Here is a 15,722-nt window from a genome sequence, read left to right as displayed (position 1 = left end):
AAAAATTAAATTTGATTAAAAAAAACCCTGTTAAGATGCTGGCCAGCTGCGCAATAATTAAATTTTAATTTTAATAATAAAAATTTTTTTTGGTAATTTTTTTTTAAAGAATCTTGATGTTTTGAATATATAATTTTAAAATGTACAACTTTTCGAATGGCATTGTTTTTGCGTTTTTTCCACAAAATACATGCAAAAATAACTCTGTTGTATCTTAATTTAGGATTCATTAAATTGCATTTTTTTTTTCATAAGCAGACAAAAGCAAGATTGTAAGAAATCTAGACGTTGATTCGATAATTATAGTACAAACATTGAGGGGTTGTTGAGCATACTAAAATATTTATTTTACAATGCTCCAGGCGACCGGCGAGGGAGGTTCTTTACTTACACAGACTAGACAAACATAAATTTGTAAAAGTTGGGTCTTGCTTTTATTTTGATTTACAAGACCCTGTTTTCATAAATTCTAAAGAACTGTGATAGATTTTTATCAAAACAGAACCTCACAAAACAGTCTGTATCTGCGCAGTTTAGTAATATCTTTTTATTTCTTGTATTGTGATATAGTTCAGGGGTCTGTTTGGAAAAATTTGAGTCCGTTAACGGACCCTCCACAAAATATCTTTTCATAAAAACGGACCCTTCACAAATTTGTTTATCTTTATTATTATTTTGTTAATTTAATTAAATCCTTCCCAGGGGCAGAAAACAAGAAAGATGGATGTAAACGAATTAAGTTTTGTCTTCGGCAGACGATTCTTCGTTTATTCGTCCGAAATGAATATTCTGCGTTCAGCAGTATAGGCTAAATACCAAATATTTGTATGTTGCATCTCTAATTTAGAAGCAGCAATAGCTGTTCATTTTTGAAAATTTAATTTTTTTTATTATAATTTTACAGTGCGAGCATAATCTTGTATCTATTTACAATTTAAAAACTCATTGAAAAAGTTTTTTGCAGTAACCGGACCCTATTTGCGCAAACTCATAAAAGCGGACCCTGGTTGAAAGAGTATGAGTAATTTTTACACAATTTCACGAAAAACGGGCCTTTCACAAAATGTCTGGACAGACCCCTGTAGTTAGTTATGTACTCATTATGTTGCATTTTTCGGCGATAGTTATTTAATAATGTTCATATATCTATATAAGTATTTCTTTTTAGATTTAGAAAATGTTTCATCATCACACCGAGAATTCTCCTAGTACTGGTGAACCACCAACTCCTCCTCTCACTGCTGAAGGCGGTGACAGACTGGCACCACCACCAAGCGATCACACTTCTGTAGGTCAGTGGCCAAACAATTCTCGTTTGTTTTTTGAACCAACATCATCCACGATGGTTGAACAAACCGAGAGGGGTCGTTCGAATACGATTCCTTCACACGACTCAGGCTACGAGATGTCTCCTAACCTTAACCCATCGGACTCTCGAGAGTTTTTTACTGAGTTGGAAGTATTCGAAGATGTCCGGGACCCAGACGATGAACAATGTAGTGAATGCGGCAACGACTTTTGCCAGTGTCAAAGGTCGCATTCTTCCAGAACAACTGTTCGGTCCTTCGATGGAACACCTTCAAACGTTTACTGTGATATGTATAGTTTCTCGTCCTCATCGTACCAGCGACCGTCCAGCCTGCCAATTGAAATACCAGTTGTACCCAGACGAACTTCCACTATGTTGCCTTCATCGAGCTTTTCTTTGCATCCTAGGCAAATACATTCGTCCCGATCATTGCCCCTCACTCACTCACACAATTTGCCAGTTTTTGATGAATTTTTATACAGATCTCAACCACGAGTGTGGCCAATTGTAATGTCTAGCAACACCAATCATTTGTCCAGTAACCATCGAAGAAACCAATCGCTTTCTAACTTGAGGCCCAGTTTCGATCTTGGCTCTTCTTTATCTTCTTCAATGGAATCCTTTTTCGACCTGGAACCACTAGATGGAGTTGGTGATGACGTGTTTCAAAACGATTTTTACGGTGAGTTCTTAAGAATTTTATTTCTAAAAATGAATGTATAATGTTTATTTTCATTTAATTTTGAATGACATAGAATGATTCAGAAAAAAAGGAACAATAACTTGACTTATTATAGATAATGTTTTTTTTTAAAAAATAATTATTTATGACGAAGTCAGCATGTGCCTTTCGTATTCTGCTAGCCCGCTAATTATGATTCGGTATTATGTCATTTCTTTCCTTTTATTTGTTTAGGCTTAGGGTTGTTAATAGTTTTCAACGTATAAGTTGAGGTGCCGCTTTTGCGTTGCTAGTTAAAGTTGTCGTCTCAGGCCATTAAGGCAAAAGGTGCGATTGTTCTTGTTTTCCAGTGGCGCCATCTATTGCCAAAAATTCGACTTCTGCAACACCCATACGTCTCACACGTTAATAGGGCAGACCCATTCATTGATCCATGGATCGCAATTTTGACTTGAACGGGAGAAGACCACACTCCAATTCAGTACCCCAGGGGTATAATTTGTCACGGGAACATGGGGGACTTTGTGACCGGATAGATTTAGCGTGCACCATTCACCATTACTACACGGGGAGGGTAGTCTTCGGCCGGCAGGATTCGAACTCCCGTTCCCACGAAGCTAGTTAAAGTTAAGGTTTTTTTTTTATGGTTAGGACCCTATTTTTCTATATAACGCAGCGCATTCTACTATTTAAAAAATAATGCAAGGCCTTATCGTAGGTTATTTGTTGTCGTAATTTCATGTATCTCAACGGTGGTAAAAATTTTATTTTTTTTACGAAGTAAACATATTGCAAAAGTTAACTTAAAAGGTGTGTTTCCAATCCATTTTGTTTTTTTAGGTGCATTTATGATTTAACGTACTCTAATGTAAAGTTTTGACAGCCATTTTCACAGCTGTTTTGTCTAAGGTAAAAAAACACACTGAAGTACCTTATACTTGAGGTTAAAGTTTTAATTTAAATTATCTATGTTATCTTGCAGTAAAAAGCTATCTGGGTTTTACAGCAAAAATTAAAAGAAATATTTAAAAATTTCCAATTTGCAAACTTTTTTCCAAGATTAAAATAATAAAAAGTCAATTAATAATCCTCCATTTTTTAAAAAACAATTATGAGCCCGTATTATGCAACTTCCGAGTAACGTTTAAAACATTAAAAAAAATTAGACCACCATCACCTTTAATTGTTTTTTTCCCGTGGACGTTTTGCGCCATTTTTAAAATTAACATAGAGGGCGCTGACTAAACTGATGAACTAAACTTGATCTGACATGTATGAATAACTGTTGCAAACTCATAGCAGTTACGAAAGTAGTGCATTATGCGCAAAAAAAGCTTCATCACATGCAAATAAAGGTTTCGAAAAATAGCCTTAGAAAGTTAGTTACATTATTGCTATAGATTAAACCATTTCACTTAATTATTCTTGCAAGTTTATGTTCTGTTTTTCGTTGAGTGCATCAAAACACCACATTCTTCTACTAGAGAAGAAATCAATCTAGAGATTTTAGAAGTTGTCGCGAGATTCAGAAGTTTCGATGAGTGTTTTTAATAGAAAGTAAAAACGTTAACACGAGAGGGCGAAGAAAAAGATGAACTGGATTTTCAGCCAAGGTCGGAACAATGACCTGGCAAATTATACCTCCGTCCATTTTGTTGTCGAACAACTCTCTTCCATTTTGATAAGAGAGAGCATTTCATTTTGCCCTGGCCACGACACTTTATCGCTTTCTTCTTGCTAATCTTTGGGTGCTCCGACTTGAAAGCGACATTTTCACTGATTGAAAAAAAAAAACGAGGTCCCTTATTGCGAAATCGTTTTCTTTTTTAATGGTAGCAAAATACTGGGTTTGAGCCTCGTCTGTTCCACCCAAACATATAGCTCAGCTGAAGATCTTTCTCTTTGTGTTCTCGATTGTTTAACCAAGTGTTTGATGGTTCTTTTGGAAGGGTAAGGGGGTATTTTCGAAGATAATGAATCAGTGTGCATCATTTTGCAACTACAGTGACTGTGCTGTTGAAATTTTTTTATTTAGAGTAAGATGATTGCTATTTTGTCTCTAAAAGTTGTTGAGTTATTATATGAGCAACTTTGTCTCTTGTATGTTTAAAATCTTCCGAAAGTATGAAATTATACAACTACTTTGTTGCTAGTTTTGGGGATTATCTTTCATTATCTTTATCTTTAGGATCATATCTTTAGGGATTATCTTTAGGATCATTTAGGGTTCCGTAGCCTAAAAAAATTGCGAGTTCTAAGTTAACAAAGATCGAAATAAGTATAATCTTAAATTTGCCAATATATCATAATATACTGATGTTACAAATAATCGAAAAGCATTTTGTATATAGAGAATATGTAAATTTGATTTAAAGTTATGACCAGTTTGATTTCGATAGTTCTAAACCTACAGCCTTACAGATTTCTAAATCAGGTTTTTGGTTTACCTCGCTCAAAATACGATTAACTTTCTGTATTTATTTGTATGTTTTTGAAAACAAGTGCTTAATATCTGGAAAAATGAATCTGTAGCATAGAAATGCATACAAACGAATTTTTTTCTAAGCTCATTATGCATGAAATATCTTGGTATTGCAGTGACAAATTAGTGCCTTATTAATTTATATCTCAAATTCTGTTTACATCCAATTGTGTCATTATCTTTTTGCTTTTTTACCTGTTTCCGTTTGTTCCCAGGTATGAAAAACATCACCTGTTATGAGTTTTACTAATGAGTCCGATATACCATAATTCCCATTTGTCCCATGAATGTAAATCATCACCTGATATGATTTACTAATGATGCGATATTGGCGATCTATTAGATCACGTGTCATTTTTTGATTGTTTGATCACTTTTATTGCGAAACAATCTACTGTGGACATCATTTCACAATAGATATGTTAATATCTTGTCATTACCGAATGATAGGAAGGGAGGTTGTTGCGAAAAAAAAAGTACTGATGATTTTAAGTACCGCGCGGTGGTACTTTTTCAATCCCGATACTCTAATTAAATCGCCAATTGACACGCTCTGTCGATATCCAGAGATCCAAATGGCACCAGAAAAAGGCATCCGCTTTTATTCTAAATTCATCTCAGGTCGTTACCGTCTGGAATACATGTTTTTTGTTCCAATTGTCCGAAGGGTGTCATTCTTGCGGTTCTTTTAGAACTCCTGAATCATCCACTACCAAATCGTCGGCATTTCCGGATGGTGGATAAACTATTTCCAGGTGGGATAGAGGAAAAGGAAAGAAAGAACTCTTTTCGTAGGAGGGGTAATTGTGCATGGGCATTGGGGAACTAATTCGATTTGTCATTAGTGAACTTGGTACCTTTTTTTGTTGATTTGAGTGTGTGGCAGGTGTGGTGTGATTGAATAGGCGTGGAATAGATCGTTTTTTGATTGTGGACAAATTGTTTGTTATTTTAAGTCTCTGAAGATAGTAGCGTTGTAGTGCTGTGTTTATCCTCTAGTCTGTAATGTTTTATGTTATTTTGGAATTTAGATTCTGTTTTGGTAAGATTTTTCTCTTAAGTATTTATTTATTTTTAACTAACTTGTAATGATTATCAAAATGGGGATTAACACTGCAAAGATAAAATCCATAAAGATTTCAGAGGAAGTAATTTGATAATTTTCTTAAGATACACTTGGTAAAGTAATAGGGCACATAATACATGTATTGGGTAGTCTAGTGATAAGGTAACTGATACTAATGTCTCATTACCTTAACATTTGATTAAAGCATGATTACGTAATTTAAGTGCCTTATCACTGGATACTACAATACGTAATCCTTAAATTACCTTATTATATTATTTTTGTGATAAGATACTTATAAAACGTTTGCATGCTGAAATATAAATTGAATTTTACCTCTTTGTCCATTCTTTCAAATTCTAATTTTTAAAATAAACTGTTAAAACACTCATCCATAGGTAGTGTTTAAAATTGATAACAACTTGTAAAAGTAATGCATGGTTTAGTTGCCACATTATTGTAGCTACAATTACTTCGTAGTTCTAAGTAAACTTATCAAACATATTAGTTCCAAGTTAACATATTTTTTTACAGATATATTTTTAAGAAAAAGCATTTTTTTTTAACTGTAAGCTTATTTGTGAACCTTTTCTTCAAAATCAAAAGTTAGGATTTATTTTTTTAATCCTCTATCACAGAACAAAATTTATCTTAAATGAATGTTAGATTTGTTTGATTGTCTATCTTTCTGAACAAATATTTTTAGAGCAGTCTTGAACTGTCACACAGTGTCTGACAGGTACTTTTGCAAAAGACATAATCGGACATTTTTAATACAGAAATAAATTCGTGGTCAAGCTGTCCCATTTTTCCCCCAATCAGTTAGAACGTAAACAAAACATCCCCAGAGAGATCTTTTATATCAAAATTCGCATTTAAAGGCGCCACTTACATCTCTTCCATGCATAACGCCGATGCGTCTATCAAAGTCCCCCTTATCTGTTCCGCTTGGGGATATAGTTACTGGAAGTTTATCTCTTAAAAAAAGAATATATATATTTTTTTGGCTACCTCCTTTTATTTATTTTTTTACCAGATTTTGAGTTCCATTCCTCTTTCATCTTCCATTCCTTTTGTCTGAATGTTGTTTCACCCACTTCTAGTGGAAGCGATGTATCAGATAATGGATCAAAAAGGGATCTCATTATCTGATAATGCTTTCTGGCTCCTGTAGGAAGGGATTGGATTAATGAAGGGACAGGATTATTTGTCACTCCATGGGGTACTGTCTAGCATTTACTCTCCCCCGTGCATTCTTTGTTTTACAAATTCATCAATTAATATCACTTTTACGTTTGTAAGTGTATAAATAATGTATGCTATTTGGATAATTTTATGTTACACCCTACTTTAGGGTGTTGGGGTTATTAAATGTGTGACTGAGACGCAATTTTGAGCTTCTTAATTACGCTTTTCATTATTTCTTTTTCAATGAATAGATGCGGTTTGTCTTATGTTACCATGATCTCTGTTAAAATTTAGTTGCTGTTTGTTTTATGTTACTATGATCTTTTTCTACTCTGTTCAGATTTAGTTGCGGTTTGTCTTACGTTACCATGATCTTTCTCTACTTTATTAAAATTTAGTTGCGGTTTGTCTTATGTCACCATGATCTTTCTCTACTTTATTAAAATTTAGTTGCGGTTTGTCTTATGTCACCATGATCTTTCTCTACTTTATTAAAATTTAGTTGCCGTTTGTCTTGTGCCACCATGATCTTTCTCTATTTTATTAAAATTTAGTTGCGGTTTGTCTTATGTTACCATGATCATTCTCTACTCTGTTAAAATTTAGTTGTGGTTGGTCTGGTGATACCATGATCTTTCTCTACTCTGTTAAAATTTAGTTGTTTGTCTTATGTTGCCATGATCTTTGTCTACTCTGTTAAAATTTAGTTGCGGTTTGTCTTCTGTTACCACGATCTTTCTCTATTTTAAAATTTTGAAAGATCTTTATCCATAATATCTTACAAATTTGCTGCAACCTTTATTAAGCTAGCAGATATGGCTCAGCAAGTTTCAATGATATTATGGTTCAATATACCAAAATTGTGTTTTAAACTTGAGCCAATATTTTTGAGAGCTTTTATCTTGGATAATTGTTTATGAGATAGGCTACAATCAATGGTGCATTCCAGAGATAGTTTGTTGAGTCAAATATTTCCATTCCTTATTTTTGTTCGAGATCTCTTTTTCAGAGTTGAGGGTGTGCAATATTATATCCTTGAAGATCTACGTAAGTTGATGGTATTGTATCGGAAATAACGGGCAGTTCCTTTTAGAAACTCCTCGGGGGCGTTATAGGCTACGAAAAAAGATTTTTCCCAGGGCGTTCTATTGTCCTGCGCCCCTTTCTCTTATTCTGGGAACCTTGAACTGCCTTACCATGCTGTAGCTTTGTACTTTGTCATTTTTAAGTCCTCTATCCACTATGGATAATGCAAGATTTCGCCTCACTACAATAGCTGTTATGATCCCCTAACGTTATAACCACTCTTGGCTTCTTATCCCTTGATGCTATAGTGTGGGGTATATTAAGAAAAGACCTTTTTTTTTTGTATTTATTATTTCATCTTATAGTGATTTTGCTTTCAAATCTATACCAATTGGGTTAAATTATTATAAATCTTATTAGTGCAGCTAGGATTTAAAAAAAAATATTGTCTCAGAACTATTTTGTTTATTTACGGCAGTGCAAAAATATTTCTGAAAGTGCAGTAAAGTACAAAAAATGTTTTAGAAAGTGCATTAGAGTGCAAAATTAGTTTTTAAAATAGCTATATAATATGATGTTATTTTTACAAACATTTGTGCCCAAAATTATTTTTAAAGAACGTAGTAGAGTGCAAAAATAATTTTAGAAATATAGTGATAACTTCTTGCATCATGAACCCCGACATATTTTTCATGCACATTTTAGTTACGTTACTCTACGAATCTATGCTAAATGTTGCATTGATGTGAATGCTTACTTCTAAAGATTTAAAGATAATCGTGCACACACTTTGGAGGAATTGAGTGCCTGAATTGCACGAAAGTGTGTCACAATTTTTCGAACTTCTTTTGCAGCGTTAAAGTGCTGCACTTAGGGGGAATGTTCTCATAGATTGCTGAATTGCATACGAATGTGCTGCAATTTTGTAAATTTCTTTAGCAATGTTAAAGCACAGAAATTCCCCCCAATTATTCGTATTTGAGTTTATCAGCTTCCCCCCTCCCTCTTCGTTTATTTTCTGCCCAGCCAAGGCCACAGCGATACTGATTTCATACAGCAGCTGTGCCTGGAAATTAAATTACTCTCTATAAGCATATCTAAGAAAGAAAGAGAAAAAAAAAGGAACGTTAGTAGAAGTGGAATAAAGAAAGAAAAAAAACGTCAACACAGCAACGTGTATCAGTGCTTGAAAGCGAGTCAGCATGCAATCCAGAACGTCACTGCCCTGGGGGACCCGTGCCCCCACTTCGTTCCTCCGTACAATTTTTTTAATGCTTGAAAATGCTCTGCCCTCCCCTTCCCCTTTTCTTACCACGCTTCAAATACTACGAGCGTAGTAAGTAGTAAAAGAAAGCATGGTTGCCTCGACCAGTTTCTTCTTCTTCTTTATTTATTGTTATTAATTTTTATCTTTTCTGCGTGCAGACAGATTTATCGTTCTTTCGAATAGCGCGCCAACTTTTGGCGCGCATTGGTGAAGTTGTTTTTTGTTTACCTTTTACTTTTCGCGATCGCCAGTTTCTTTCTTTTTTTTTGTGTGTTTAATTTATTTTCTGTTCATAAGAGCTCTTTTTTGCATGTTAATTAGAAGTGTAATGGAGTCACGTTGTGTTTAAGAATGATTACCTCCTTTCGTTTTTTGATTGTCCACACCAAAAGGTATTTCTGGAAAGGACGTTAAAAAATGTCACCATAAATTTAAAAACAAGTGTACAAAATCGCAATGTTTCCGATTTGCAAAATTTACGCCGATACTTTCAAAGAATTTGCACCATTTAGTTCAACATTGGACCCGGTTTTCACAGACCACAGTGCTGACGTAAATTATCTCCAGTGGGTTTGAGTCCCCTTGCTATCGAAGTAGCAATGAGAGGTTTTCGTGGTTTTCCTCTCCAAGTAAGGCAAATGCGAGTTCCCGAGATCAAATGAATATCCGATCCCTGTTTTAAGTGGGGGTAATTTGCCTTTTAAATTTCCAGTCCAATTTTGGGGAAAGTCTCAATTAAGAAATTTGCGATAACTTTTGACCAGTTGATTTTATGTGTGAGGGGGGCCGTTTGAGTTTCCCTTTTTGATTCAGGATTTTGATTCAGAAATAGTGCGTAATAAGTTATTTTATTTTATAACCGTCGTTGAACATCCAAACCAATTTTGGGTTTACGACTACTAATATCCAACTCTGTAGTCTTGTAATTTTCAACCCAATCCAGAAGACAAGGGAACTCCTGGATCAAGTATTAGCAGAAATTTACCTCCGTGGATGACTTTTTGACCGAATTAACCCGCATTTGCGTTACATGGAGAGGAAAACAGCGAAAACCTCCCACGGTTAGCCTGACAACAAGGGGACTCTAATCCATGACCCGTCTACCATTGAGGATATTTTCTGTCAACACTGTGGTAGGTGCGAGCCTGGTGCGGAATTCGTATCGATCAGCTCTAATCCCTGGGCCACCACGGCTCAATACAAAATATCTGATATCTTCTGCAACAACAATATCATTTTTTTTTTTTTTTTTTTTTGTATCCTGCATATTGATGAAATAGTGATCATGCTCGCCTAATTTGAATTCACTCTTTTTCCAATCCCATGCTTTACTAAGAAAAATAAAGGTTAAATACAATATTCATTCAAAATTTAATTCCGTTTAACAATCTCATGAAGATTTCGGAATCTTGTATCATATATTTAAAACTGATGAACTTAATCTATTAATTATAGATCAAATTGATACTATTTATAAATTACTTAACCAGAATCTCTAAATTCGGAAAGATTTGTTCTTTGAATTATTGTCATAGATAAGTTTGAGCTGTGTAAATTCGTGACACTTCTGTAGAGTTTTTATTTTAATACCGCTTAAATTATGTTTCTACTATTTCAGTTGTAAGAACAAAACAAAAGGTTCAATAAAAGTCAAAAATATTTTCTGCACGCGTCTACGAGGCCGAAACCGAAATCCTGACCTCACGAAGGAAAAAAAAATGGGGGGGGGAGAAAAAAAAGTTTTATGGGTATTATGAACCATTAAAAAGTGAGTAAAAATATCAGAAAAAGCTGAATGTTAAAAAAAATATCAACAAAAAAGAAAAAAGAAAATAAATATCACTAAGATAAATCGCGCCAAATGTTTTTTAGCTGGTCCACGGGTCGAAGGGCTTCATGACGTCGCGTGCTGTTATAAAAAAAGAAAAAAAAAACTCGTTCAGCAGCTCGCCTGGGCCTCAGTTTTGGAAGAAGGTCCCGGGGATTTTGCCGACCCCCCTTTCTTATTCGACCCTCCCCCTAAACTGTACCTTGATCTCAAGAAAACGGGGAGGGGAGCTCGGAGACAGGTCAGAGGCCGCAAAGGGTCTACAGCCCTCTTCTGAGTGGCTGTAAACACTGTTCGGGTTTTTGTGGTTTTACTGGCAATGGCCGTTTGTTTTGACTTTTTTGTCTTTCTCGTAGCTCTAAACCTTCCATGCAAGTGACAGTTTATACATTATTATGTTTATATGCACTCATTTATCATCATTATTCTCACTCTAACGATGAAATAGCGATAGTAAATTTTTACTACATAAGTGCATAAAAATAAAGTAATTTCATGACTGAAAATAACTTCGTGCAACTTTAAAATGAATTAAAAATAAACTAAAAATATGCTTTTGAAACTTTTTTTTCTCTGTATTTCAACATCAAAGAGGTATTATTTAGTATTTTCACGTTACATAGCGCACGCTCTGTTGAGCGCTACACAGAATTATCTCGGTTCCCCGCAAAGTGTGCGCAAAATTTAATTACGTGAACGTGTGGGATACTTGAAAATGCTAAATCTCTCTAATGCTTTTTTTCTTTGGCAGTTGCTTTTCAATAAAGTGAACTGAAAAAGAGTTATCTTTTGTATTTCATTTAAAGCTTTACTTTATTTAGTCCACAACAGAGTAAAGATTCCGTTTTCCCTTAGAAATTAATTTTTATTGTGCTTAAGATTCTTTTTTAATGTTGTTTATGTTGGAAGTACTGGCAAAGTTAATTTTAATATTAAAGATATTGAAATTTCATCAGCAAATTTTATATAATATTGTTGTGTAACAATTTATAACCCTAAACAGGTAGGTATATATGTATATATTTTTCTCGAAATGAAAGACAAATCGTTTCAAAACACTACGTTGTCTATTTCAAAATCGTGGTCTAAAGATGAAAGTTTTTTTTTTTTTTTTTTTTTTTTTTTTTTTTTTGAAATATTGTTTTAAGTTAAATTTAAAAATATGAAGATTTTTTTTTGCAAATTGCAAAGCAACGTCGTGTAAGATATATCTTATTTTAATGCATTAATTAACATAGAAAATTTTTTTGCAAACGATTTAACTTTAAAAATAAATGCAACTATAATTTATACTAAATGTATCGTTTGCTAAAAGAATATATATATCTATATATATAAAAATCTCTTGTCACAGTTTTAGTGGTTAAACTCCTCCTAAACGGCTTGACCGATTTTGAGGAAATTTTATATGTATATTCAGTAGGTCTGAGAATAGGTTTATAACTAATTTTTTTTCATTTTTTGGACAGATTTAACGTATATTTTAAATATATCTTTATTTAATCGTATTCGGATCCAAACTAGACGTGGAAACATAACAATTAAAAAACAATATTCAAGCACGTTGCAACAAGTCATATTAAACTCCAATACTTATGCACGCCCTTAAAGGAAGAGCATCAAATATATTTGCAAGTATGTGTATAAAGGCAGTGATATAGCAGTATTTCGAGTTGAAAATACCAATGTGACTGCTCTTCCAGTGAATAATAACGACGAAATAACGCTGTACCAAATAGGCCGGTTCATGAGCTCCAATGAAGCTGTTTGGCGTATCTTTGGTTTCCCAATTCATGAACGGGATCCAACCGTTATTCATTTTAGCCGTTCATCTTGAAAACGGTCAGAGCGTATATTTCATGAACGAGACAGCGATTGACCGAGCTACAAATTCACCGAAAACTACACTCGCCAAATTTTTTGAATTGGGTAATCGTACGGATGCTTTTGGTGCCGTTGCACAGACATTACTGTACTCAGAAGTACCACCCTAATTCACACGGGTTCAAAAAAATGGATAATACGCAAGCAAGGCACACCGGTTGATGCATGTCCCGGTTTATTCAAATCAAACGCCTTGGGGAGAATATTTACAGTCAATTCAAGGCAGACTGAGTGCTTTTATTTTCGACTGTTGTTGGTTAATGTCACCGGCTCATTGTCATTTCAAGATATACGTAAAGTCGATGGACATCAGCATCCAACGTATAAAGATGCATGCCTTGCACTCATCTTGCTGGAAGACGACAACCAGTGGGAATGTATGCTTGCTGAAACAGCATTGAACTGTACTGCAAAGCAAATTCGTCTACTATTCGCTATAGTATTAACTACATGTTTCCCGGCCCGTATAGAAACGTTATGGGATAATCACAAAGATTCGATGACTGATGATATACGGTATCAACATCGCACACGTTGCAACCATCTAACGATAACATTCAGCGATGCCATGTACAATGAAGCACTGTTTGTTATTGGGGATCTTTGCATTATTATTGCCAACTTGCCACTCAGTTATTTCGGTATGCTTTCGCCAAATCGAAGTGCATCTGATTTATTAAACACTGACATGAATCGTGAACTTCAATGCAATACGATAGAAGTAACAGCGATCGTTACTCGCAATGTTCCACTAATGAATGAGGAACAAAGGAAAATTTATGACCGCATTATGCTCGCAGTTTCGGCAGGACAAGGTGGATTTTTTTCCCTGATGCACCAGGTGGAACTGGCAAAACATTAATTATTTCGCTAATTCTCGGTGAAATACGATCAAATAATGACATCGCGTTGGCCGTTGCATCATCTGGCATTGCTGCAACTTTATTGAACGAATCAACGAATTGAATCTGTAGATGCAACAGTTATTGCCAGGTAACTTGGTGACATATAAATCCGTTGATGCAGTTTGCGATCCCATTGAAGCTGCAAATTTTCCAACAGAGCTTTTAAACTCATTGGATTTACCTGGCATATCACCGCATAATTTAGTACTCAAAGTTGGATCTCCAGTTATTTTGCTTCATAATTTGAACCCACCACGGCTGTGCAACGGCACGCGATTAGTCGCTAAAAAATTAATGAACAACGTCATCGAAGTCATTATTTTAAATGACCAATTCCGGGATGAAAGTATATTACTTCCACGAATCCCTATGATGCCCACAGATGTGCCAATTCAATTTAAACGCATTCACTTCCATATAAGACTGACATTTGCAATGACAAGGCCAAACAATGTCTGTTTGTGTCTTAGATTTGAGCACACCATGTTTTTCACACAGACAATTATACGTGGCATGCTCTCGAGAGGGCAAACCACCCAGTTTAATTGTGTTAGCTAAAGATGGAATGACAAAAAATATTGTATACTCCATTGCACTCAGAGATTAATATTGTTGACTAATATTTTCAGAATTCGTTGTATATATAATTTATTAAAAAAAGTTACAATAAATTTAAAAAAATATTATTTGGTGTGTTGTTATTTTCCCATTCCGTCATCGTTCACAGCGCTCCATGCCTCTTCCACTCATATACCACATACGCACACACTTACAATAAATAAGATATATTTTCATACTATAGAAATAATTCATGTGGCAAAACAACGTTTGCCGGGTCAGCTAGTATATATATATATTTTTTATAATTATTATGCCAACTTCCGTACAGTTTAAACGATTTTTTTTAGCGACAAAAAAATTTTCTACTCTCAGTACAATCGCTCAGGTCATTCAGTTAAAAATAATTATAATTATCATTGTCTTTAACCAAATAAACGCTATTTGTTCTAACGGTGCATTAATTTGCTGAAAAGTTCCACTAAACTTGCAATTAGTTCGAAAATTTATGAACGCGTTCTTTTAAAATTAATAATAAAAAAAAGGCAGCTAAATCAGACTTCTGTCTTAAGATGTCAATTTTTAAACGAGATAAGCTCGTTTACCTTATTTCATTTCTACTTTTATTCTTTTCCCCCTTTCCCCTTGTTATCAAGCAAATTGGCATCATGCCAAAATCTTGCCTTGGAATACAGTGCGTGCGTCGTACAGAATGGCCCCTTCGGGGTCAATCACTCATATTATTTTTTTGTTCCTTCGTTTTTACTTTTTGCTCGTTCGTTCTATTCCTTATATTTTATTTCCCGGGTTTGCTGTCTCATGCTTGCCTTGCACCCTGGCTTCTGCCTCCCGCTGTCAAGCAGCAGAGGGGTGGGGGAGGGATGGAAATATAGGTTAACTTTTAGGCTCTGGTGCAACGAGAAAACGATATCAAGGGGAAGGAGAACGTTTTAATTCTCCCTTTCAGCTTGCAGTTAGTCACATTTTAATGTCTTGGGTTACTAGTATTATGAGATACGATGTATTTTTTCTTCTTCTTTTTTACGTTTAAGATCTTAAGAAGTTAGTTTGAGATCTCAAGCTTGAATACTAGGTTTCTTTTTATTTAAATTGCAAACTATAAGTAGTGTTTTAATTATTTATTTTTCTATTCATGAAACTTTTATTATCTTCGCATTTTGCTTTTCAAAATAAATTTGAAGAAATACATGAGAGAGAGAGACAAATAAAACGTTTTAGATTTAATTTTCTATTTTATTGAACTGTTAGTAATAAAATGGCAGAACGTTTTTAAAGCATTAGTTGAACTAGGCATCGATTCCTAACAATACATATACTTTTGAAAATTCGAAATAAACAATAAAAAAAAAATGTTTTTAATTCAATTTGTATCATAAATCTGTTTGGGTTGAAAAAATTAATGTTTGTTGATAAGATCGATTATTAAGTTGAAAAATATAAAGAATCATATTTTGAAGCTACGTTAGAGTGATGACATCATAAAATATAAATATTAATATCGTTTTA

General features: G+C 34.3%; 1 protein-coding gene across 1 annotated transcript in view; it reads left to right on the top strand.

Moving 5' to 3' along the window:
* The window catches only part of LOC107456506 (uncharacterized), a 75,466-nt gene that overhangs the window by 10,174 nt on the left and 49,570 nt on the right, over positions 1–15,722 (top strand). The window contains exon 2 of the mRNA XM_016074380.4: positions 1,169–1,991. Within this exon, the coding sequence (XP_015929866.2) occupies positions 1,178–1,991 (814 nt within the window). The 5' untranslated portion in view covers positions 1,169–1,177. The remainder of the gene's footprint in view (positions 1–1,168; positions 1,992–15,722) is intronic.

This window comes from Parasteatoda tepidariorum, chromosome 3, assembly GCF_982258835.1.
Source record: "Parasteatoda tepidariorum strain Cologne lab strain chromosome 3, Ptep-v5.0, whole genome shotgun sequence".
Taxonomy (NCBI): Eukaryota; Metazoa; Arthropoda; class Arachnida; order Araneae; family Theridiidae; genus Parasteatoda; species Parasteatoda tepidariorum.
Note: the sequence above shows the minus strand (reverse complement) of the source record. Positions and strands in the feature narration are given on the sequence as shown.